The sequence below is a fragment of the Plectropomus leopardus genome, chromosome 7 (assembly GCF_026936395.1).
Source record: "Plectropomus leopardus strain MGB_pleo_1.0 chromosome 7, ASM2693639v1, whole genome shotgun sequence".
NCBI classification, from domain to species: domain Eukaryota; kingdom Metazoa; phylum Chordata; class Actinopteri; order Perciformes; family Serranidae; genus Plectropomus; species Plectropomus leopardus.
This window is the reverse complement of record NC_142182.1, coordinates 36,248,366-36,274,863: the sequence shown is the minus strand read 5'-3', so window position 1 is coordinate 36,274,863 and position 26,498 is coordinate 36,248,366. Positions and strand designations below refer to the sequence as shown.

At 39.9% G+C, this 26,498-nt stretch overlaps 2 protein-coding genes across 12 annotated transcripts in view; both read left to right on the top strand.

The window, feature by feature from the left end:
- mef2aa (myocyte enhancer factor 2aa) overlaps positions 1-6,408 on the top strand; it is an 81,031-nt gene extending 74,623 nt beyond the window's left edge. For 6 of the 10 annotated variants that reach the window (XM_088080602.1, XM_088080606.1, XM_088080605.1 and 3 more), the window contains 4 exons: positions 210-233; positions 2,276-2,405; positions 2,543-2,666; positions 2,853-6,408. In XM_088080602.1, the coding sequence (XP_087936728.1) occupies positions 210-233; positions 2,276-2,405; positions 2,543-2,666; positions 2,853-3,189 (615 nt within the window). In that variant the 3' untranslated portion in view covers positions 3,190-6,408. The remainder of the gene's footprint in view (positions 1-209; positions 234-2,275; positions 2,406-2,542; positions 2,667-2,852) is intronic. The other 4 variants (XM_088080608.1, XM_088080609.1, XM_088080604.1 and 1 more) reach the window with 1 other exon arrangement.
- A 5,636-nt stretch (positions 6,409-12,044) lies between these two features.
- Positions 12,045-26,498, top strand: part of mctp2a (multiple C2 domains, transmembrane 2a) — a 36,732-nt gene continuing 22,278 nt past the window's right edge. The window contains exons 1-15 of one of the 2 annotated variants that reach the window (XM_042496159.2): positions 12,045-12,171; positions 13,899-14,906; positions 16,651-16,710; positions 16,801-16,909; positions 20,443-20,585; positions 20,689-20,765; positions 20,870-20,984; positions 21,082-21,105; positions 23,422-23,595; positions 24,315-24,445; positions 24,552-24,738; positions 25,006-25,099; positions 25,195-25,297; positions 25,386-25,488; positions 26,325-26,426. In XM_042496159.2, the coding sequence (XP_042352093.1) occupies positions 13,911-14,906; positions 16,651-16,710; positions 16,801-16,909; positions 20,443-20,585; positions 20,689-20,765; positions 20,870-20,984; positions 21,082-21,105; positions 23,422-23,595; positions 24,315-24,445; positions 24,552-24,738; positions 25,006-25,099; positions 25,195-25,297; positions 25,386-25,488; positions 26,325-26,426 (2,418 nt within the window). In that variant the 5' untranslated portion in view covers positions 12,045-12,171; positions 13,899-13,910. Of the gene's footprint in view, positions 12,172-13,898; positions 14,907-16,650; positions 16,711-16,800; positions 16,910-20,442; positions 20,586-20,688; positions 20,766-20,869; positions 20,985-21,081; positions 21,106-23,418; positions 23,596-24,314; positions 24,446-24,551; positions 24,739-25,005; positions 25,100-25,194; positions 25,298-25,385; positions 25,489-26,324; positions 26,427-26,498 lie in introns of both variants that reach the window. The other variant, XM_042496158.2, reaches the window with a different exon arrangement.

Here is a 26,498-nt window from a genome sequence, read left to right as displayed (position 1 = left end):
CTATGCTTTGGACAAAACGGCTCTTGAGCATAACAACAGACTATAGACTGATTTAACAATGACTGCAGAAGTCATCCACACCTTTATATCCCCCAGCGTCCCTTTGGCTGTGAAGTCCAGATAACTGGCACTTTTTTTCAGAGCGATTTACAGTCGCTCTGCTTCTTTTCTGTAACTCTGCCTCTCTTCTTCTCTTCTGTTGAGGGCAGTCGGAGGAGGAGGAAATGGATTTGGTGAGTTTTGACAAATGCCTGGGCAAATGGCTGAAATGTGAACACGCTTCTGGTAATCACACATGCTAGACTAAAGGCTCAAACCGGAGATTGGCTCTTAGGACTGCCAGCAATGATAAATTAAAAAAATAAAAAAATGTTTTGTCACTGCATGTTTTGGGTTTGGCCTGTGAAAATTGCCTCAGCCTGTTGGATTGGCTCCTCCATTCTCAACACGTCAATGTTAGTCATATACCACAAGGAGTGTGTGTGTGTGTGTGTGTGTGTGAGAGAGAGAGAGAGAGAGAGAGAGAGATATGAAAGCTAAGCGCTAATTAATGTTACATTTCTTTAACTATTATATTGTCACCAAAATCTCAAAAGTTTTAAGACTTTATTGAAGTGTTGGGAAAAAATCTCAATAATTTATATTCTTTGTAAGGAAGAGAGGATTACATCATCTTAAATGACTTCATGCTATGAGATACTCGGGGTTTGGTGAAGTCATCTGGCTGGAGAGAGTTGGAACAATGCAAGGAAGCCATCAACTAGATCATGATGCAATGCTGCTTCAAGCGTAACCGCTGGCAGCTGCACATATGTTTATTACATTGTATTGTGAGGATTTGGTACAGCATTGTTCTAAACTGTGTCTGCATTTGATTAGCGGAGTTGGAGTGTGTGTATTTGTTAGCTCAGAGTAGTTTAGCTGCATGACCACACCGAGCTGTGTAGGTGTGTGTTTGCATGCTGGTCACTGCACTAAAAAACCACTGGAGCTTTACTGTACGTCACTCTGGGATCACCCTTTTGCACCCTCTCAGTTAGGAGTTTATTTGATTGTAGAACTGATCAGTAGACTCTGATGTTTTTGGCACTCTGAATGCGTAGGCATTAGATGCTGTGGATGGGGGTTTGCATTTCCTCACCTTGCACTTTCCCTTTAACAGTTTTCTTTTTCATGTCTAACAAAGTTTCAGCAGGTTGTAGTGAATCAGATTAATCATTTCTTGTGCCTGTAGCTGCATGTTGGTTCTTGTGATGACTACATGCATCAGTTTTCAACTTGAAGTTTTGTTATATTTGGATTATTTCAGTACTTGACATATTTCAAAGCCTGTGGTAACCATTTTTTAATGTGGGATAAGTCACAGATACACGTGAAGTTTGTTGCACACATACACATAAATTAAATAAACTTTATCTGGATGAATGTCAGAAAATACAAATACAAAACACAACATTAGTTATTTGGATATTTCTTCCTGTATTTGCATCCTCTTTTTTAACAACCCTTATGCAATAGGTATTAGTACATGTAGGTATTTATGACTGCCCTTTTGTTCATTTACATTATTACTACTATCACAAATGTTAATAAAGACTTCTTTGGCCCAGATTTTCTCCACAAAGTGGCCTCCCTACAATTATAATTCAATAGTTACTCCCTACTTTGATTTTCTATATGTAATTAAACTGTGCCCACCCCTACCCCGATTGCAAAAAAGTAACAAATTAGATATAATAATAATACTAATAAAAATAGTGATGATATTATTATTATTGATAATATTAACAAAAACTTTATTTATGAGGCACATTTCATGAAAGAAATGCAGCACAGTGCTATACTTGCAAGTGCTGTACAGAAATAGAATTACATACAAACTGCTCCACATGAAAGTGGGCAGAATGAACAGAAAATAGGGCAACAAGTCAATTCAATATGAATGGACATTTAACAACAATAAAAAAAACACATCATTAAATGAAAATAGAGTACATAGCAAGCATCTGAGCTCTATTTGTAAAAGCATGCAGTCAGAAAGAGCAGAATATTGACTTCCTTAAAGCTACACCACCACCTAGTGGCAGCTTTTAATATTACATTTATATACCATAACAACTACAATATATATAGCAACTGCTAACTTGAAATGTGTAGGCGTTAAATTGTTTTTATTGAGTAGAAAGTTTGTCCATTGCTCAGTATTACAGTGCTATATAAAAGTTACATTTAGGGCTTATGCATTTTCTTTGTTGTTTTTTTATGTTTTTTGCAGAACACCCAGAGGATAAGCAGCTCCCAGTCCACCCAGCCGCTGGCCACACCAGTAGTGTCTGTCACCACCCCCAGCTTACCCCCACAGGGCCTCGTCTACTCAGGCATGCCCACCTCCTACAACCCCACTGGTGAGCCCCGCTGTCCCCTCAGACTGAAAACAACTGCCTCAGCCTCCATGCTGTTGGTTGTGCTCTTTTCTCAGCGGCACATGGTGTTGTAGCTGAAATGAGTTTCTCACTGTGCGTGGCTGCTTTTGTTTTTACAGAGTTCTCCCTGAGCAGCGCAGAGATCTCTTCCCTACAGGGCTTCAGCTCTCCTGGGCTCTCGCTGGGCTCCATGTCGGCATGGCAACAGCATCAACTGGGCCAGGCAGCTCTTAATTCTTTGGTGTGAGTAACACACTTCCAAACAAAGGCACACTCTCCAGACACCCTCACATGAAAGCAACACCCACAATGCTCTGTGATATCATGCTGAATCACACATCTACATATTCCTGGCTGTTCACATTATCGCACCTCACATTTGTTGTCTCATTTTTTTTTTTTTAACACAAAATGTCATCTTCTCTGCAGTGGTGGAGGTCACCTACCTCAGGGCTCCAACCTCTCCATCAGCACCAGCCACAGCATAAACATCAAGTCCGAGCCCATTTCGCCGCCACGGGAGCGTGTCACCCCATCCAGCTTCCCCCCTCAGCAGCCACAGCAAGGGTCCAGCCGACAGGAAGTTCTGGGACGTTCACCTGCTGACAGCCTCAGCTCCTCCTGTAGCTCCTACGATGGCAGTGATCGTGAGGACCATCGGCCAGATTTCCACTCCCCGCTGGGGCTGGGCAGACCCCCTGCTGGCTCTGAGGACAGGGAGAGCCCCTCGGTCAAGCGCTTGCGCATGGACACATGGGTGACATAAACAGCCTCGATCAGGCCTCCAGTCACCAGCCAGTCAGAGAGAGGGAGGGGTTAGACATGGAGAGAAAAGAAAGAGCAAGGGTCCTTAGAGCTATCATTATATTATTCAACTCCATTTCAATTTGTAAGACTGAGTGGCAGATGTTATGTCAGGACATATCTAAAGTAAATTGTCAAACTGAAACAGTAAGATTAAAAAAAAAAATCTCAGTTAGCTGGACTGAAAAATATGCACAAGCAGGTGGTATCAGGTACTTGGTGCAATTCAGATGCTGAAGAAAGACGTTAAACAATAGGCGGTAGATTATTGTAGTCACTGGTCTAGTCAGACACTTACATGTAGTTGCTGTATTGCTGTTGTGCTCGCAAGTTGCAAACAATCAGAGAAAGTTGTGTTGCTTTCAGGCCGAGGACCCTTACATATAACGTTCACTGCGAGAACTGTCTTTTAAAAAACATGCTGTAACCACACAATGACCTTTATCTCAAGTGGCCTCTTGTAATTTATTGATTCAGCCGATTGTGAGTCACAGAGAGCACGGATAATTATACAGAATTTTGATCACACAGTAAATAATTGCAGACTACTTTAGTGAATACATGAAACCATGCTGTTGGAGGTTAAAAACAAATTAGCAACAGAATTTATTGCAATAATGACATACTATTCATTTTATAATTTAAAAGAGTTGGATATATAAATGTGCAATTAAGATTAACCTGTCCAGTTGAGCTGGTGAGAAAATCAACATGTTCACTTTTGTGTAACAGTTCATCAGTAATATAAGCCAAAGCTGTTCTTTTGTGTTGTTTTTGTACAGTTGCTACAGTTTCCTAACAGTTCACTCAAATGCACCATTTTCTTTTCGTCATAGTTTTTACTTTTGATCGTGCTTTATCGCAAACGGTGTGAAGTCGTGTAAACCAGATCTTGAATCGATATCTAAAGCCATGAACATGTTGCTGTTCTGTTTGTACAATTGATAATTTGAGCCAAACATCTTTCTTTTGTTGTGTAAATAGCGACTTTAATATATATCACCGGGGCGTGGCGTATGCGCTGAGTGTACCGTACGGCCGCCGTTTTCGAGAAAAGTATATTTTTGTGGATTACAGCCAAGTTTACAAGAGCAGACCCTAAAAAAGAGTAGATCATTCACTGGTCAATATTTGCTGTTTTGTTCATTTTACTGTAATCTCCTCGAAATTTAATCATCAGCATCCCATGTGTTTTGGTTCCAGATGGTCAACTTGTTTTTTCCTCCCTTTATTAGTGATGACTGTTTGTCCTGAAGACATTGTAACAACAATGCTGTGAGGTTGAAGTACCACTTTTTTTTTCAAATTGGTGAAGGATGATCACAAGGCTATGGGAAATCGGGTTTCTTCCCGCCTATTGTAGATGTATACCAGCAGCTGCTGAATACACTGCCAACATAAAAACCCAAGGTCCCAGCCCCACACTGAAGAATAATCTATTGTTATTGCATGTAGCTCAACTGAAAGACATACCATCTCGCAAGCCCACTCCATTACCCTGTTATTGGTTCACTGAATTGAAACAGAAGACGGTAATGTGGCAGAAGTGGCTACCGACCTTCACAGATCAAGCCTGTGCTCATATGTGGTTGTAAATATCGAAGATAGTCATAATTATGTACAGAAATACTAATGTGTTTCCTGAATTGGCCCCAGAAATCATATATCAACGCCCCCATTCTAAGTAAGACTACTGTAGGATCCTTAGGAGCCAGAAAAGTGAAAACCTGAAGGCGCTGAAGTTGTGTATGCGGAAGGTGTTGCGACGCTGTTATCACACCGTGCACAGACAGGGGGAAAAAGAGGGGGGGGCTGTGACTTGTTTTCTTCTCCATCATCACAGAAGCAAATAACTCAGCAGCTAATCCAAACCAATAAGGTCACTGACTTCAATCTCACTGCTGGATTACACACATTTCTATGAGAAGTTTACTGTACGTGAAAGGTATCACTCTGCATTCGCCGTGACATGTCTCGTGTGTGTTTCTGAGCTTTCTCCGCCCCATCATCAGCTCCATGCTAGTTCTTATAATATATGATGATCTATGCAGTTTTAGCCCCAATTCACACACAGAATATGATGTCAGTACAGGACACGTTTAGTCCACAAAGCATCAGGAAGAAGAGTATCTGAGGACAGACTGTTAGCCTCTCATCCTGAAGTGCCACAGTTGGAAGTTGCAGGACTACAAGTTTTTATAAAATTGATTTGGAAACCCCAGGGCAATCTCTTCATGTTCATATACATTGGTAGACATACTTTACATAATGTATAATAATCCATAATCTAATCCAGTTTAACGCAGCAGGTGAAAATAGCAATAACAAAAAACTACAACTAAAACAGTCTGCCTGTCTCGGCAGCACCACCTCATAGTTGAGCACACTTTAGCACTTGATGACATATCAGGGAATTTTGTAGTTTGTCTATATGCACAGTTAGGAAATGCCTTATCCCAAAGAAAAATGTTATATACCATTTTTATTTTATTTTCTCTTGGTTCAAAAGTAGACGATGCAGATATCACACAAACTTTACCAGACCTGCCTCTTCTCAGAAAAGACTCCACACAAGAAAATGCACGGTGAATGCAGCAGGATACACTTTGCTCTTTTGCTCTTTGTCCAAATTGTGCACAACTGATGAATGTGAAAGGAAATGGTAATCAATGAACCTTTGTAGAGGTCTTTCTTCACTTTTCTGTGTAAGAGTACACTGCTTTGCTTCATGGCTTTTATAAACAGAACTACGTGTTTGGTAAGTGTTTGTAGTTGATAGTTCACTTAACTGAAGAAGCTGTTTTCGGTTTGAGCGCTCAGACCGTTTGGCGGCACAAGCTGGACTTTGTTGCCAATAATGACATTATTTGTTTGGAAAAAAAGAGATTTTAAGTTAATCTACTTTTTTTTTCTTTCCCTTGAATGTGTTATTTTATTTTCATCATACAATAAATATTCAAGTGAACTTTTTATTAAACAATTAAGATACTATGCTAGATATTGTTGTATAAAATTTGTATTCTTCACAAAAGTACAAATATTGGCTTTTAATGTGTAATTTAGGTTATCTCTCTTATTCTGTATAAAATGAAGTAAACAACTCTTACATAGAATTTGTTCTCATGTGAAGTCCCAAACAGTAGAAACTGTCAACTTTATTAAACACCTCAGTGTATGCTCAGTCTGAACTCAGTGTCTATTCATCCATTGCATTTTATTCACTACATGCATCGGCTATGACACTGCTGTTATCTATCACACAGTCTGTCATAGAAAACTGCACAATGCTGCTCAAATCTTCACCTCATTTACTTATGAAAAAATATCTTTGACATACTCTAATGAAATCACCAAACTGAAAATTTTATACGCGCAGGACTAATAACTCTGTGGTAGAAGTAAGTAAAAGTACACTATTTAACACAGAGTTAACACATTTCAGTACAGGTTAAAGTCCTGCATTTAAAGTCTTACTCAACCAAAAGTAAAAGTGTGATATCAAAATGTAAACAGGAAGAGTTCCCATTATGAGAGTAATATTATCATATAGATATTGGATTATTATACTACTGCATTCACATGTATGTCATCTTTTTATGTTGTAGCTGGTCACAGTGGAGCTAATTTAAACTGATTATACAGAACATGGTCAGGTAGTTTCAGATGTTTTCAATAAAATATGAATCTAAAATATGAATAATAATGAGCAGAAATGTGAGATAAAAGAACACTTTTTTCCCAAAACAATGCAGGGCACTAAAAATAATAAAGCCATTATAAGCCACCATAAAATGGAATTATTTTAAGAATAAAAACCAGTGACTGTCCAGCTCACTAAATGCAGAAGACAGTATAAGATGGCAGTCTGAGAAGCATCTGGGGCCCTTCTATTGTAACAAAAAGTCTTCTATTATGGCCAACACGTTAAGACATCATCAGGCATCATTATTTATTATAGGGTAAAAAGTGTATTGGGAACAAGTGCTCAATTAAAAACGTATCAATGTCTCACATGGCATGTCAGTAGTGCCCACTTGGAAAGAAGCCCAAAAAAAAAACCACTAGTGTTTACATCAAAACGCGTTGATCATCCATGTATTAATTTGTTTTTTACACAGGGTCTGTTGGTTATTAATTAGATGGGACTGGGTGGTGCAAACCAGGAGAGGCCCTTAAAATATTTTTTTAAGCACTGGTAAGGAAGTTTTTTGACTCAGAATTATGTCAGTTGAATCAGATTTGGCAATTCAGTACAAATATTTGATGATTTATGTTGTTTCCAATATGAATTTTTAAAGTTTGAGCAGGCACAGGACATTCAGTGCAGCATCCTCCTCATATAGTAAACAAGCTTACGGCGCTAATGACAGATGGCAAATATATCAATATCAACAAAAGCCACAAACCTCCCAAATTACAAAATTAAAAAAACTGTAAACTATGATTTTTTATGGCGGAAGGAGGGTGGTGAATTTTCCTCCAGTCACTCAAGAAGGAAAGGAAAAATACTCGTTGCTTTGGAGGGGGTGTGTGTCATGATATAGTTTAAAAAAAACAACAAAAAATGAAGCCACCCCCCTACTCTGTTAAATAAAGTACAGACCCTTACAGTTCAGACTGCCAACCTATTTTACAGACTTCTAAGCTGGACAGTCAATGTATCTTCATCTTATTTGGCTGTGTGCCATATTCTTGAAGAGCACCTGAGTTTTTACTTTCACCAAAACCTAGTTTTTTGGCTCATTGCAGTACAGTTTTTTTTTTATTATCAGTGGAGATAATTTAAACTTTTGTATCTCGAAATTGTGCTAAACTACAGTGTTTTGAGAAATTTAGTTTCTTTTAACCACTTGTGACAGTAAGTACTTATCTGAAGTTAAATCATTTATTAAAAACTTTAAAGTTGGCCTCGAAAGCTGTTGGAATGGATGCTTTTTTCAGCTCAATTTTTGGACTGCATGTAAACATACAGATGAGACCGTCTGTGTTTCACAGGTGACATTTAGACACATTTTCTTTTTAGAACATTTTGAAAGACGAGTGTTCCAGAGTCTCGCCAGCAGGAGACACTGTAATACAAAGCATTCCTCAGAGCTGCAGGCTGGCCTGCTAATACATCCATGATACATCCTGTGATTGGTCAGCCACTGCAGCTAAAGCTAATTAGTAGCTAACTTTTCTAACCGTTATTAGCACCTGTTAGTCGGTATTTTTAAAGAAAGCATTGTCGTTTTAACATGAGTAAGATGGTCAAATTTCAGCTTTTAAAAACGAGTGTCACATTTTACAGGTGTAACTGTAACGTTAACATAGTGCAGATAAATGGAGCCGACGCTTATTTCAAAGGTAAGAAACATGGTGAAAATTCAAAGGCTAATGGTTCATTGCTAACAGCAACGATGGCTAACGTTGGTTGAATTTAAATGCTACAAAGTAGGCTAGAAAAAGTACGTTTAGTAAAAGTACTTTTACTGCTCACAGTAGTTGCTGAATTTAATTTTTAATGCTTTATACACATTTTCTCCATTGTGGTATTGCTGCCCCTGTATGGCGGATGACGTACTCGAAAGCCATATTTGTGTAAAAGTACAGATGTCTTACCAGAAAATGACTTTGGTAGAAGTTTAAGTCCCTTATTGAATTATTACTTGAGTAAAAGTATCTGATATTTACTGGAGACCTACTTAAATTTCAAACGTAATTATATCGTATTAAATGTACTTAAGTTTTGAAAGTAAATGTGCATGCAGTTTATAAAGAGCAAACAGTCAGAATTTTAATTGGAGTTTGATTTGATTTATTTCAAACATGTACAAAAGAAAACAGAGAAATGATTACACAAACAAGCAGAAAGACAAAAAAGTACTATTTATAGACAACAAAAAACATAAAGCAAATACAAAGGTCCAGGGACGGTTTTTGCTATGGGCAATGTGGGCGACCGCCCAGGGCGCAATCTATTTGGGGGCGCACGAGCACCCGCAAAATAAATAAATAAATAAATAAAAATCGCAAGTTTTCTACCGCTCATTTCCACGTCACGTTAGTGGAGTAGGTGCGGGGCGCCCTTACTATCATGTCAACTTTCTGCTGAGAGTCATGTCTACAGGTTGTGTGCGTCAGAAGAAAAGGCAGCAGGGAGACAGGAGGGCGATCAACTCACAGCTGCAGAGGCTGTGAGCAGGCTGAGTTTAACTCTCAGAGGAAAAGCAAGGAGGGGGGGTGAGGGATAGACTGACCTGTTATGATCCCAGCTGCTTCCAAATAAATTGTATTTCATTCATAAAATTAACATAGATACTTTTACATTTATTGCGCTATGTGAAAATGTAAAAACTGCCACAACTGTTGGGTTTTTACTGGAACTCACTTTAATGTCTGACCGCATTAAATCCGTCAAGCGTCTGCATAACTCTCAATACGCAATACAGAGCTTCCGCTCAGAACTACTTCCTGCTGCAGTCCTTTCAACATAAGAGCATGTTGGAATATGCTGAACATCACCACATGGGCGTTTGACGGAGGGAAAAGGTGATGATGTTAAATTGAGTCAAGGGTGTATCATGGACAAAAGACCAAAGAAACCATCAGATGTCCAGTTCAGAAAGAAAGGGAAAGAAGAAGAGGAGAAACGCTCAAAAGATAAAAGGTATGCAGGTCGAGTGACGTTAATTGTACGTAATGAAACAGTAGCTTATACGCTATTTATTATCCTCTTGCTAATATGCTGCTACTTAGCCACAGAAGAAGACTATTTGGTTTTTAGCTTTGCTGAACTAGCAACTATTAAAATTTGAGGCGTTATGCTTAGATAATACGATGTTAATGGATGACTTTTTTTGGGGGGGGGGGGTCGCCCAGGGCGCAAAACTACCCAGGACCGCCTCTGCAAAGGTCAAACACATGATGACTTGGTTTACATATTTGAAAATGATTGAGAAGAAGAACAAACTTATATAATGCCACCCTTCTCTCTAAGTCATTAAAATTTGATGAACCAGGTTCCTTAATAATTTTGCTAATTTTGAGAATCATGACGTTTTCTTTTTTGTAACATGTACAGCACCTTAAAAAAAACTGAGTGAACATTATACTTCCTTTGTTTTTTGCTTCCTTCCTCCTTTCTTACCATAACTAAAATGCTTAGGGATAATGTAGTGGAGTAAAAGTACAGATTTGATTTAGGAAATGTAGTGAAGTGAAATTTAAAGATGACCGAAATATAAGAATGCAAGCAAATAATAACTTTATTTGTATAGCACTTATCTAAACAAAGTCACAAAGTGCTTCACAGAGTAAATAAGAATAAAACAAAGAAATATACAGTTACAATCAAGAGCTAAGATAATGGTATTCAATGTGGCAAAATAGAACAAAAGGGTAAAATAAAACACAAATTCTACAGATCACAAATGTACAAATCAGTCATGAAAAGGAAAAGCTTTGCTTAGATATTCCCAAAAAAGATTAAATGCTGTAAAAAAAAAAAAAAAAGTATTATTGCTTTGTTGAATTAATACACTGCCTCTATGCAGGCTATGAATACAACATTTGAGCTACATAAAACTGTGAGACAAACTGGGGTTTTGGGTCAGCTGTGTAGTTAACAACCTCAATCTTTCATGGTTGTTTTCCGTGTGAAGGCTCGCATGTGCATCACTCACTATATTTGTCCCCAAGTGCATGTTCTTGGCTTCCTGTCCATCAGACCAGCTGTGCTGCTGGCTGGATCAGGTCCAGCGTGCATGTGTAGAGTAACCAAGCAGGGTTTTGGGCTGTTTGAGTTATGTGAGAAGGAGGGCGACAGGCCACCTGCCATAGGGGCTTGCCCTGTTCAGATCCCCAGCCCTGCCTTTCAACTGGGAGCCAAGTTGGGGCTCTTTCATGTGGGCCTGATCTCTTTAAGACGTCAGCAAATATTGAACAAGACTCAGTCCAGACTCAAACACATCTGTTGTCATATAGTCTCCACTGTTAGGCACAGACATGGAGAGAGAGAGTGAACACCAGTGGGTCTGTTGCATTAGCTTCGATGTGTGGACATAAAGCTATAGTTTATACTTTGCAAACACAAATGCTCACTTTTGACGAGCTTAGGCTAAACCATGTTCCACTGTAAACAAATATGGGGCTGTGTGAGAGAGATGGAGTTTGGTATGACAAGGCAGCCACCGACTGCCAGATCCGTGCTGAAGATCAGAGATGAGATAAGATGAACAGATAGCCAACATTTCATATGCCTCAGTCATGTTGTAGAATCCATCAGCAGTATTTTGGGACCGTTTTGGACAGATAAGAAGGACAGTTGTATTGTAGAATTAGGATAGATTATGGAATTAAGTATTTTTCTCAAATACTTGGAGCTATAAGAGAACGCACATTAGAGGAAGTGTAATGCATGCGCGTATTGAAACAGACAAATAGCCCTACAAATGCAAATAAGTATTCAAATCAACAATAAACAGACTGACAGGCCGGCAACAAACAGGCTGTTAAACTTGCTGAACTGAAAAATTTCATCATAGTTTTGATGCTTGAGCGTTTATTTAATCTATCGCCTAAGTGTCTTGTACTCGCTGCTTGTCATCAATGTCTTTCTGATCCCTTCTAATTGAAGTTGTACTGTTTGTGGCTCCATCCATCAAAAATCACTTGGGTAGGGCTCAACACGTGACCGTGGTATTCTCATAGTCGTTGAAACTCACCTTGTGAGACTGGTATGGCTTGTTTCACCCAGTTTTGCCTCTCCACCAATCGCCTGCTTCCAAAGTTGTCTTGAAGCAGGAAAGGGCACTAACTAACTACCTGTTGTGTTGCCTGAAACACTTCCCCTTTGACATCATTGTTGGGATGGTTGAGCTACCTCTCTGGAAATTTACTGGTGCTCTCGGACTGATTCAGTGTGCGGCTCTGTCAAGCTGTTCAGTGGACATCATCTGAGAAGGTATCATCATGTTTTTGTTGTCTAAATCAGACTTATATATTTCAGTATTTAATGGTCTGTGAAATAATTTAAGTGAAGTAATTCATTCAGAAATGTTTGTAGGATCACATATTAGGCCTTAGCACCAATGGTGAGATTTTTCTCTGATCTATGTGGTCACAGGTGGACATTGCTTGTGTACTGTTAACAGTAGATCAAGATTGAAATTTTGCTTGAGCAAAGATAAGTTGACAGACAAACTGGTATCTTTACTTTTGTTTGTGTGTTTGCATGTAAATCCTTTGAAGCGGTTAATCTGCAGCTGTATTACTAATTCTTCACCTACTGTATATTTCACCTTCTGTAAGGACACCGTCTACATTTAAAGTGATAGAGTGCCTAAAATACTATTCCAGACAAAGCGTCTAAGGTAGGACAGGAAAGTACATTCAGAAGTTCGATACTTTTTGGTCAAACTAAGTTTGAGTGTATAGCCAACATTTCTTTTGAAGAAAGAATTTCCTTAAAGGTATTTTTCAACATGGACCCTATTTCCCCTTTTGCTTTCTGTGTGTGTGTGTGTGTGTGTGTGTGTGTGTGTGTGTGTGTGTGTGTGTGTGTGTTTTGTCTAACTAACTAATGGGGACAATTTACATCCACTAAAAGTGCTTGTTTTTGCCACTGACAGGCTCATGTTTTTATATTAAGTGTCTGGTCTTTTTGTTAGTGTGTGTAACCATATCTCGCTCAAGGAGAAGTCTTGTTTTACACATTGTCAAAATCTGCTAGATACTCTAAAATCTATTAGATAACACCAGGGGTTGAACGTTATTATTTTTTCAGGGCCAATACTGATTATTAGTATTTAATGAGACTGATAACCAATATTTGGAACCAATGCATTTAAAATAAAAATGAAAGCCTTTCTGTCAATATTTTGGTTTTAGAATATAACAAACTCCAACACAAAACTTTAAGTTACTTAAGCAAATATTTCATCCAAGTTGAAACTTTCAGCAACAAATATAAGTTCCCTGCAACTTTTTTTATGAAGTCAAGTGAAAATTTAAACAAAAAATGAAAAAAATAAAAATAGCTCCCTGAGGTTTTACGTTGTAAAAGTTCCTCCCATGCTGACACTTTCTTTGCACTTTTTAGTTAATTAATTTTACTGGCGATTATTAAAATAAAATGCTGATACAGGTATTTGTCCAAATATCTGCCTCAATAATTAGCCAGGCCAATAATCTGTCAACCCCTAAATAACACTAAGCTATGCTTTCTGTACTCCAACACAACAAACTCTTCCAGCACTTTTCTGCAAAAAAAGTGTTCTTGAACGCAACTTGGTCACAATAACAAACAGTGCAACAAAAGGTAAAAGAAAAACATTTTGTTTTTTCGGTAGTTTTTTTTCCGCTTAATGCTGTCAGACACTTCTAATAACAATCTTAGCCTGTCAGTGGGAAAACGGGTTTAATGGACTTAAATTGACCATGCACAATTCTCTCTCAATAGTGGATCAATTTTAAAAAAGTTGTCTACATCGCTCACTTGGACACAGCAAGGGTCCAGACTGAAAAATACTGGTTTAAAGTTTCCCTTTCATCAGTGGCAACCTCTTGTACATTTTGATGTTGTAGTGTATATAATTTCCATGAACTGAGTCTACTGCACCTTGCTGCATTGTTCTTAGCTTGTACACAGGTCACAAAAAGGATCTTGATCTCACTTTTTTTATCTCAAAGGTATCACTCAAGATGGATGTCAAGAAAAAGAACTTCTTGGAGAACTTGCGTCTAAAAACTAAGTTGGGCAACCTGAAGAAGCCAGGGAAGAAGGCCCTTGCCAAGCAGGGCAGGAGGCTGGCCCATCGACGCAGTATTTCTGTACCGGACCTGAGGTTTGTGCCTGGTGAAGCATTTGCTACAGACAGCGCCCTGGTGTCCAATGATGCCATCTTCTTTGGCCACTCCCCTGGTCAGAGTGATACTGATTCTGTAGCAAGTGGGTCCATCGCTGATGGACCTCTCTTCACAGACAAACTGACTGATTCAGTCCCAGAAATCCGACTTAAAGTTCCCACAGATCGCACAGCTGCTGCTTTGAATAGAGTAAGTGCCCCAGCAGGAACACCGGGCCTTTATGAGGAAATTGACGATATGTTGAATTTGAGATCACAGAACAGGACGAACTTCACTCGAGAAGCCTTGTATACACAACCAGATAAAAGAGCCAAAGGGAATGCAACTAAATTTACTTTTGATCCTATTCCTGCACCAAGATCAGTTTTTACCCACGCACTTTCACCAAGGCCAGACCTTGTAGACAGAGAGAGTCCCTCTGGTGAAGATGCCCAAGCTGACAGAGTTTCCACAGGTTCTGTTTCTGCAATACTGGCCAGAGCAAGCTCAATGGGAGAACAAATGTACCCTTACACGGAAAAGAGGACCCCATCCTTTGAGTACAGAAAGCCGTCATCTGAAAAAGGAACTCCGCCAGTAACCAGGGCAAATGCTCCTGCAGATACCGTGTCTCTGATGTTAGATACTCTGGGTACTCCTCTGGAGAGTGCAGATGGTACCTCTCTGGATTCTGCCTGTGGCAGTCCCATTGAGGAGCGAGTCAACATGCCTTGGACAACAGACTCAGAGGAACTGGAACTCTGCTCTCCCTTTCTGATGAGAGACTACTCCGTGGAAGAGGCTCTGCTCGAAGAAGCCCAGCCTGAGGAGGGCCTGGAAGATATAGCAGAGGTCAGTTATATTACAAGCATATTAAACTGCACGCACACTCAGACGATCTTTCTGCATGTTATGTAGACTGTTATTTGAAATTTGTATTCAGATGTCAAATTAGTCATTTTCCTTTTACTGGATAAATCAAACAGATGGAAATCCAAACAAATTAAGTTCTGTGCTTATACATTAACTGTTAGAGAGCCCCCTCCGTTGTAGAAACTAAGATAAAAGTGTTAATCTCACAGGAATTAGATAAAAGTATGCAAGCTCTAGTGTTTTAGTCAATAACGTAATATATTCTCTCATCGGTCATATCTGCATGCTTAATTTGACTTCATTTGACTCAAATGGTCTGGTTTGGTTTTTCACACACTTCAGCTGCTCTGCGAAGATCCTCGAATGTGGTGAATGGCATGAAATCGACATTCCTTTTCTAAACCCGAGCTTAGGCTTGTGGTTTTATGACACTTCATCCCTGTAGCACACATGCAGTATAGACAGTGTGTGTATTCTAGGTACACCCATTGTGACAGCAACAATTCAGCCTACAGGTGCCACATATCAAAAGCGTCCTCTGATAGTTGGTGTTAAATGTGAAGTGACCACATGGGATTTGCCTTTTTACAGCCCTTGGGTAAAGCTGAAACCAAGACTATTGTGTCCTCCCTTGTCTAGATGCCTCTTAGATACCAGCTGAAAACCTGCGTTACTAGTTGGAGACACAATGTACCGTGGAGAGCTCTACAAAAAGTACAAAAACAGACTGATAATATCTCACTTTGCCTTTCACTTTTTACTGCTGTGGGCATTATTGGCATACTATAGTCATGTCAGTTGTGTCCCCGAAAGACATCTAAAGTCATGACAAATACTTGGAGTATTAATGAGCAGAAGTCCTTGTGCACAGCCAGTGTGATCATCAGGTGCTGGTTTGTAGCAGGACCATTTATAGTGAACATAGACCACTGCACACTGAAGAACTTAAGTGTGACTTTAGGTTCACTCACTGCGCTCAGTGAAATTACAAGTATAGTAAGTATTCACAGGTGATAAATATATATATGAATCTTATGACTATTTATCAACATCTTTTATCATTTTTTTCTAAGTGTATCTATAATATATTCTATATTATATCTAAAGTGAGCATTATTCAAAAAACATGACGTATTTACAAAACAGCAAGGATTTCATCATAATCAATGTAACAGTGTTCACACTGTAACATCTGTGAAAACATCAAGGCTATTTTAGGCTTCTTGATGTTTTTGATAAATGTTATTTTGTAAATATTGTTACATTGATTATGATAAATCATGAAATCCTTGCTGTTTCTTGATATGTGTAGTAAATATTGTCATGTTTTTTGAATCATACTCACTTAAGAAAATGTCATTGATACACTTTGGAAAAAAAACAGAGATAAATAAAAGAGATGTAGATAATTAGTCATGTGACTTGTGTGTATTTATCACACCTGTGAATACTGTAATTTCACTGAGCGCACCTGAAGAAGCTACAGGCAAAATGTGCTGCTCGCTCTGAATAAAGTCACAGCAAAGTTCTTCAGTGTGTGGTGGTCTATTTTGTATTTTACTTTAAATATTTAGAGAATGTTTTGAAAAACACCCTTTTTTAAATTAAAGACATAAATATGTGGACCCCAGAGCGAGGCATACACCCAGACATCTCAGCTTGACTGTGATCTATAAAAAGTGTTTGAATTCTTCATAAAATGAAGAACTTTTTTCCCATGTAGATGTCCAGTGAACCATTTGAGTTTTTTGAAGAAGTTTTGCAAGATCCTCTGGAAAGCTCTGTAAGTACTCACTTGACTGCTGTGCCCATTGAAGTAAGTCAGGCATATGGTACAAGAAAGCTTTTAAAAGTGAATGGTTCTTCACTCTAGGTCATAGCAACAGGGCCTGATGTCCAAGTACCTGTCCCGTGCCAACGATACCTCCTGAATATCAACCTAAAGCAGGGGAGGAACCTGGTCATCAGAGATAAGCGCTCTGGTAGGTCAACAACCTGCAGGTGATCCGTAAGTCCTGGTCTTTCACAGCCTGTAAGGCTAAGTTACTGTCTGACTTAGATCTTGAGAGAATAATTACAAACTCTTTATAAGCTAACATCTTAAAAATATGGGATTTTTTTCAAACACTTGGGTGGATCAGTACAGATCAAAAGATGCCTTATCAGATTCTGTGTACATCTTAAAAGAATGCAGCTCTGTGTGTTGGCTTGTGGCTGCAGCTAAAGGGTGAGCTCTCTCTGAAATACTGCACATGCACGCATGCTTAGATCTCGTTAATCTCGCTGTACTTGAGAGCCAATCAGGCGGTGGAAAGTTGCGAATGGAAAATCTGTTATTGTGTATAAAAGCAAGATGAGCTGTGTTGAGTTAATGCATGTGTTTACTTGTAAGGATGACGTGCCTTGTCAAGTTGTGCATGTACGGGGAAAAAAAAACACACATCGGAGAAGTATGCAGTCAGACCTGTATGACAAAAGGTAGACTGGGATAAAGCCATCAGTAATTAAAGAGAACACAGGATCTGAACATGAATCCACGGGTTTTGCAGCTTATTAGAAAAGGCTGGTTTTCAGATGCTTTGGTATTTTTTTGCTAAATTTAATTGGCATTCAAATGTTTGTAATTCGTCCCTCATAGCTGAAACAAAGCCTTTGGCTCATAGATTTTAAAGAGTTATCACTTACAGCGTAGATGTTCATATTTTTAAAATCTTCCGGGCCACAAAGGTTTTGTCTCTTAAATTATGGTGTGCAGGTCTTTAGGTCTGATGTTGGAAATTAGTCTTATACATTTCTATAGGAGTGTTGAAGTTGTTTTGCTATTTTATTAAGTAATGCATTTGGATCTGTAATTGGGTAGCAGTTTTTTTTAGACTGTCATATCCACACCTGGGTGTATTTCCAAACAGCTGAAGTGAATCTCTGCACACCCGAATGTGTGACAGTAATCTATAAACAAAGAGAGAAACTCCTGCACAAGGTCAAACTACAATAAAGTGAAACGTGTTAACACGTCTTTCCCTTTATTGCAGTTTGTCTCCAGCCTGGAGGAGTTTGCTTACTTTTTGTTTGGACTGCATGGTGATGAATGATGTATTTGGTATTCATTCTATTTGCTCCATTTATTCACATGCTTATGTCTTGTGACCATTTGAGGAACTTTAAGGTATTTATTGTAGGATGATGTTTAAAATGATAAAAGAGGATACTTATGTTTTGACTTGCCAGGTTTTGTAAGGTTATATATAGTTATATTTAATGTTTATTTTGATTTATGGTTAAAAAAAAAATGTACTATTACCTGGCTCATGATGCAAAGCAGTTTCAGGGGATCAGCAGTCTCAGCTGTCCTCTGATTGGATGATGAAAAAAATATTTTTGTGTTTGTATATATGTAGAAAAGTTGTGTTGCTGCTGTCAAACCTGATGAAAGTCTGCTACACCAAAATGTGTTTTTTTCATTCAGTAAATATGTCAGCAGTAAGCGGGACAGTGCAGGAGATTCTCTCTTTGTTTATGTACTGTATTTCCATACAGGCCTACTGGGCCAGGCCCCAGGGGCCCAAAGGGCTCAGGGGGCCCTTAATCCAAAGCCTTTGCCTGAAGTTGTTATTATTAACTTTGCATTTCTTGTCAAAAGGCTTAGTTATCATGTCAATAACAGAGCTCCAAAAGTCCTTAAAGAAAAGGAGAACCTGAGGACTAAACTATACATTTGCTGTCACAATAAGGAAACCACCAGGATACATTTTAAGTGAGAGTTTCTGTTCCATGAGTTTGTCCAAAGGGCTTTAGATGTGGGGAAGGACAGGAGCATGTTGTACCTTCCCTAAGGGGGTTAGGTTTTTTTTAATGTGTCTGGGCCAGGAGGCCCATGTGTCATAATCTGCCCATGTATCTGGGTATAAAATCAAGATTTAAATTGAAACACATTTACATTGGTATTTTATCATAAACTGGATGATTATTTGAGAACTGATCATTCATTGACAATGACACTGATCAGTGAGAGAGGGAGACACAGAATGACGCAAGTGTGTAATAAAAATTTGCACACATCTTTATCTGTCCCTGAGGCCCAGTCTCAGCAGTTTGCTTTGGTAAAGCAGTGACCTCGGGTGGCCAGAAGTGGAACTTCAACTTTTAAAAATGCATGTGTGGTCTTAAAAAGAGTAGCTTTTTAATGACAATATTTTTTGGCAATGTTTTGGGCTTTAATTATTAGTTTTTTAAGTTAAAAAACAAAACATAGTTAAAACTTGGAATATTAATCAAAGGACACATTTTATAGTAGAAAGTTATGACATGTTTATCTCTCTATACACACACATATATCAAAGCTTTATCAGTTTTATGGAATTGAAAATTTTAACTATTAGGCAATTGTGTAGTTTTAATCAAAGTTATGTGCTGCTGTAGCTGCTGTAGCTTTGGGAAATCACCTGGCAGCCAGTCACTGAGAGGACTTCCTTCTTGGACTGATACTTAACAGTTTTTTCCTGCCTGGCACCAGAAGACCTTCCAAGCCCAGTGCCCTGCTCCCTGCTAGTTGAGACCTTACTTTCCTTGACAAGATGGCACTGTGATGATGCAATCTCCACACGCCCCCTGTCTCTCCACTGTTTGCCCAACAATCAACAGCGTGCCAAAGGCTCACCAATGGCATACATTGTCATTACATATTCTGAAAGGAGCCACACCATCAGCCCCCACTCCTTGCTTTTTGTTCTCCCCTTTTTTCCCATTAATTTCCATCGTCACCGTTCTCAGTCATGCCAGAGCTTTTCTCCTTGCTAGCTGCCACATTCTCCTCCTGTCAAGTTGCCTGGAGGTTTCCCTGTCACAGGCTGGCAGGGTGGAGCTGCTGTGGGTCCTGCCTGCCTTTGCGAGATGTTCATTTGGAGTGGGGAGCTGACAGGCCTGACAGCCCATCCCCACAGGGCCTTTGTCATGTGATTCAAGCCTCCCTGCAGGCTCTCTCAAGCACCCCTTTATTCCCCTATACAAATGAAGGCATGGGACTGGCTTTCATTTTTTGGCCAATCTGCATGCAATTGCAGAAACAAAGAAGTCCCATACCCCCACCCCACTTGCAGACAGACTTTCTTAACAGGCTTGGGAGATTAACACTGGTTGCTTCTAGATTTTGGTTTCTGGTTGCCTCATGCTGGCGAGTGTTTCTACTCTTTCACAATTAAACAGCTACATCCCTCTGTTTTTGCCAGGAGTGGGGTGCACCTCCTCCTCACATATTTCAGTCTCTCACACAAGCAGCATGGGGGAAGGGTGTGTATGTGTGTTTGGGGGGGTCGTGTGTGTTTTTAGTGTACATCTTTAAAGTGACAATATGATCTACACAAATAAAACATAGTTTGCATAAATAATTCACTTCTAACACAGACTGTATATACACAAGTCTTTAGATAATGTGTTTGTATATTAATTTAACACTTAGGGTAATCACTACTTGTGTAACCCATTTTTTGCTGATTTGGTCTTTCTTAATTTATTTTAGGGACCAGTGATCCGTATGTGAAGTTCAAACTTGAAGGAAAACAGTTCTATAAAAGTAAAGTAGTTTATAAAAGCCTGAATCCACGGTGGAATGAGTCCTTCTCCCATCCTCTTCGAGACCGAGAGCATGCTGTGGAAGTTCGGGTAGGCGTTGTTTGTTTGAATACAATGAGTTATTTTATAATACAGGAGTGGTTTTCGCTGGAACACACAATTTTTGTTAACAATGTTTGTAATATTGCTGCAGGTCTACGATAAAAACCGGACCGCTGACGAGTTCATGGGTTCCAGTGCGATTTCCCTGAAAAATCTTGATTTGTACAAGTGAGGAATACATTTCACTATTATTTATTAATAGATGATCATAAAGATATCCATTAGTGATAGTCAGTTTTAATCTCCTTCTTTTCCTTTCTTTTTCTTTACAGAACCTATGAAATGGAGTTGCGTCTTGACGATCCTAAAAGTAAAGAAGATGACATGGGAGTGATTGTTGTTGAAATCTGCTTAATGTTTAGAGACGCCACCGTCAAAAGGCCCCCTGTAAGAGCATTTCTGATATAACAAGTGTTGATGCAGTTTTCTATCTCTAATCTTTTCTGAATTGTTTGTACTGATTTGTATTGGGTTTTCTTTACAGAGATGGCCTCAAAGGAAAAATAAGGTATGGATTTTTAAATAATTACATTTACTTTTAACTTAACTTAATAGTTTATGTGAATCCAGAGTGCTACTTGTATTCCTGATTCAAGGTTTGTCATTTCCATGGCAGCGCTGACAGTTACTCTGCTCTGAAGCACTAGGGGGCAGTAGCTCACTGTACTATGGTCCAACAAAGAATGAGGTGTATGCTCAGGACTCAGGCTTTTGTGTGTAACCTTGGTTTCAGCACAGCCTATTTCTTTTGTGGTTTTATAGTGAACCTTTTTTGCAATGCATATTATTTTTCAGTGGTATCATTTGCGGGGGAAAAAAAAGTACGGTACAATATTACAATTTGATCAAAACCAAAATAATAATATTGACTGAATATGTTGTCATGAAAGAGCCCTCAGATGAATATTATGGAGCAGTATTTGGTTTTTGTAGTAAACAAAGTTCCATCTCCTCTCAAGTGGTTTTCAGTGTATTGCAGCTGTAATTAGATTCAGAGTGAAATGGGAGGGTTGCTGTTTGGGACTCACACTGCAGCGAGTGGGTTTATATTCACACCTATGTAGTCACTACATCTGCCACTGTTCAGTCTCTTGATGGTCCAGTAGACAATCTCAATTTGGAATTAGATGACAAAGGAATGAAGCCATTTTCATACGCATTGTAGGTTATCCACTACAGATGGTGAAAGATACTCAAAGGGAGACAGAAATGTGTGATGGGACTCTTCACAATGTTCTGCTGCCTAAATCACAGTGCTAATTTAACAATGTAACAATGCCATTTTTTTCCCATTTCATTTTTGACAAACGTACAATATCTTATTGCATTTAACACCTATCCTGGAAGTGCTGAATACCCAGCTCTTGCAGCTCCACTCCCCCTCTTTCAGAACATCGTTTTCTCCCTCTGTGTTACCACCACAGAGACAGGGAATGGCAAGTGCCTGAGTAAAACTCTGCTGTGTGATAGTGTTTCAAACAGGAGGGGGGCGTATGGGAGAAGCGGGAGGGGGGCTCTGCTGTTCGAGGCATGTTGCCAGTGTGGGATGCCTAAGATCGGCAATGCTGATAATTCCCAGGCATAGCGGGCAATAACCCAGATGTTAGGATGTAATATCACAGCTGTGGATGGACAGTGCTGAGGTACCAGCCAAATGGACCTGGGTCTGAGCTCATCGTGCTTGTCCCCATGCTGTCCCACCATATGGAAGCAATCGCACAGCCCTTTTAGGACCAGGAATAGATTCTCTTTAGGGGCCACTTACAGTTAAGTGGAATTGTTTTATTGGCCGCTGAGATAGAAATGTGTCCAAGATAAACACTTGGGATGACTTGGCTGAGGCCTGTTTTATATCGCTCCTCCACTCCCTCTGTTCCTCTTCTTTTGAAGGGGCTGATATTTATAGGGCTGTGTCTGTGGTATTCCATGTTAATTCAGGTCCCTGAGATGTGCTTTGATCCCCTCCGGATTGGGTGGCAATGTGGGTTGTGACCCCGTAGTGAAGAGGAGGGGCCGGAGTGGCAGGGGAGTTGTAGTGGGGCTGTTTGAAGCAGCGTCGCCAGGGCAGTCGAAGGAGCTGGGCAATCAAAGAGGCTAGAGCAGATTACGGTCCTGCTCTTTAATTACAGTCAGCCCTACACAACCTCTCTGCTGTTTGTTTTTACAGCCCTGGCCTATCACCGCATGGCCTCACGGGAACTCTAACATGGAAACATATCAAGGCCTCTCTCTCTCACTCCCTCTGTGACACACGGCAGGAGAAGTGGATTATTTTGCTGGGCTTGTCCTTGATTTCCAAAGAATCCTTGAATGCACAACATCTATGTTAGATTCACTTGAGTAGAAACAGTTTGTTATTTTTGCTGGTTAAATAAATATTGGATGAATTTGCCAACATGCAGCAAACTCCGACGCTGGCCATACATGCTGCATGTATGCATAATTTGCTGATGAGAGAGCTGTGCGGTTTGCATCATTACTCACTGCTGCCTGCTGTCTCTTGTGCAGTATGCCAAGTGTCCTGCCTCCCCACACTCAGTCTGGGAGCCAGTGATGAGTGGGACTGTCACAGCCAGGGACATCTGGCTGCTCGCTGACGTCCCTCTCTTCCTCGCTCTCCAGGAGCCTCCATGGTGTGGCTTACCTGTCAGTAGAGATGTGCTAATGTACTCCAACAGCGATGTGCTGTATAGCATGGACCTTTGTCCTACTTTTATGCACTCTGTGAGCATGATGAGGTGCCAGGCTGAGGCAGGAACTGGTAAACAGAGGGGACAGCACACACGGAGCTTAACTTTGTGTGTGTTTCTTTGCTCTGCAGCAGAACCAGGCCGCACCATCCCCACGGTCTGCCGAGACGCAGAAGAATCAGCTGAAGAGCCAGATGTGGACAGGGGTGCTTGGTATCACCTTGGTGCAGGGACTGGACCTGCCACAGCACGGCCACGGGGACGTTTACGTCCGCTTTCGCCTTGGTGATCAGAAGTACAAGAGCAAGGTTGGACTTGTTTTTCAAAAAGTCTTTTTCCTTTTTCCCACCTCTCCTACACCGCCTTTTCCCATGCTCCTCTGTCTTTTTAATGTCTGTTCTTTATACTTTTAAGTCTTTCTTCCCTGCCCCTATCTCTTACTTCCCCGCCTCTCTCTCAGCAGGTGCCTGCCAGTGACTCACCTCCACCTTGGCTCACTGGGCCATGGCAGAGGCAGCTCATTAGACTGGGCAAGCCTGCCACTCACTTCTCCCTGTGCTACGGGTGCTGGGCTTCATTGCCTTGATTTGCATACCCAGCATGCCCTGTTCATCTACCTGTACTTGTTGGCCTCCCCCCTGATGATTCTATGGTGCACTTGTCTTGTGTTGTCGTGTCATTTCTTTGTAAACCTCTCTGCTTTCCTCTCTGCTTGTTTGTTTGTTGGACAAAGCTGATTCTAATTGGAAGCTGTCAGTGTTTACAATCCCAGAGTGGCTGCTGAGGTGTACACATACAAGCACACACAAATAGAGAAACACACACACACACACACACACACACACACACATAACACACCTCTCCTTCTCCTCTCCTACCTTGTTCTGCTTTGGACTGAATGAAGACTTAATCCACCTGTCATGCAGGAGCTGCTCAGTCTGATAATGTATTAAAGCTGGCATTGTATCAAAGTCTGTGTGTCTCCACGTTACTGTATGTGCTGAATCTGTGTCTTGACTGCCCTCAGAACCTCTGCATTCAGGCCAATCCCCAGTGGAGAGAGCAGTTTGACTTCAATCAGTTTGAAGATAACCAGGAACCTCTGCAGGTGGAGGTGTACTCAAAGAGGGGGAGGAAGGGTGAGGAATCATGGGGGATGTGAGTATTTCCTGGTGGGTAGTGTTAATTTTGCTCACATTGGCTCCTCCACCGAACTAGTTGGCCTCGTGTGTTTCATTGGACCTATTTTCCCTTTGTGTCTCAGGTTTGAGATTGACCTATCGAGACTTCCACTTAATGAGAGGCAGCTCTACACTCATGTGCTGGACCCCGGAAAGGGCAGGCTGGTGTTTCTGGTCACCCTGAGACCTTGCTGGGGAGTCTCCATCTCTGACATTGAAACAGCTGCCTTGGATAAGCCTGATGAGAGAGACACAATAGTGGAGAAATTTGTATGTCAAAAGAGAATATTGGTCTAACATCCCACTGCCATTTAGTAATAGTAAAGTAATAATAAGTAAATTTAGTAATAGTAAAAGTCACCTGAGTCAGTTAGAAATAAGAACAAACATGTCATATGGATTTTTCGAAGTGAGCACATTTCAATAGTACAATTCTGTTACAGGCCAAGTGTAAAGAATGCAATCTTTGCAATCTCAAGGCTCATAAAAATGTTTTTCGAATAACATGCTTAGAATAATTTTCATTTTTTTCTCCAGAGCTTAAAGAACTCACACAAGTGTGTGGGGGAGGTTGGCTTCCTTCAGGTCAAAATTGTAAAGGCAAATGATCTTCCCGCTACAGACCTCAATGGTAATCGGCGACAACAATTCACTTCTCTGTTTTCTATCCTCATGGTCATGACTCTTTCTTTACATTAAATAATAACACTTCTTTGTCATTTGCAGGGAAGAGCAACCCTTTATGTGTTGTTGAGCTCGGCAACAGCAAACTTCAAACTCACACAATCTACAAGACGCTCAATCCTGAGTGGAACAAAGCCTTGACATTGTAAGGAAGACATCTGGAAAACAAAAACATCTGTTATACTGTGTTGTATATTGTAATGGAAATGACATGTTTATCTCTTGTGTTACAGCCCAATTAAGGACATTCATGATGTGGCAGAGTTGACTGTCCTTGATGAAAACGGAGACAAAGCCCCAAACTTTTTGGGAAAAGTGGCCATTCCATTACTGACTGTAAGTTTCTTTATGATCACCACTGTTGTAGTACTCTAAACTGAACTCAACCATGTTTTTTACATTTTAGGTGCCAGACAAAAAAGGTGTGTGTGTGTGTGTCTGTGTCTGTATGTGTGTGTGTGTGTGTGTGTGTGTGTGTGTGTGTGTTTGTGTGTAAATGTGTGAGTATATGTATATATGTTAGAGATGAAGTTCACAAATGAATTAACTTATTACCTGAGAAGGAGTAGGAAATAGTAAATTTATACTCCCTCCTGCTTCTTTTCAGACATGTAAGATGCAATTTCTTGTTGCTTATTTGAATCTATTAATGCAATATAGGTTATCATAAACTTTTGATATTGCCATTTTGTTTCATTTTGATCTTTTTCTGTTGTTGTTTTTTTTACATGTTCAAAATTAATATCTATATATCTAAGTGGATTTCAGCTCCGTAGAGTTTGTGTGTATTTGATTGTTTACAGAAAAAAGGAAAATTTGCACACAGAAAAATTATTTTTGCAATACTTTTTGATTATTTTATCAAGACATTTCTTGTCTTACTCAAACACACATATGTATGTACAGTATGGCAATAAAACAGGTGAATGATGAGGAATTTTCATCTGTTATCACTCGTATTTTTATGCAAATGGGGATTAATTTATGGTTTGCATGTGCCAGTGTGTCATGCAGTGTAGGGCTCTCACTGGTCTGGTCTTGGTCATGACTTTGTCTTAGGTTTAGGTGATCTTGACTACAACACTGATAATCAGCGATTGCTACTGTGACATGATTGAATTTGTCAAGGTCTTACATAATATCTGATATACTATTTCTTTTCTCTCTAAAAGGTGCAGAATGGGCAACAGATATGTCTGTTCTTGAAGAAAGAAGACTTGGGAAGTGCATCAAAAGGAACCATCACTCTGGTGCTGGAGGTTATCTACAACAAAGTAAGGATCAAACTAAATACGTTCAAGCTTGTTAAAAAGGTGATAATGTTCCATATCATGAAGTGGGGAGTC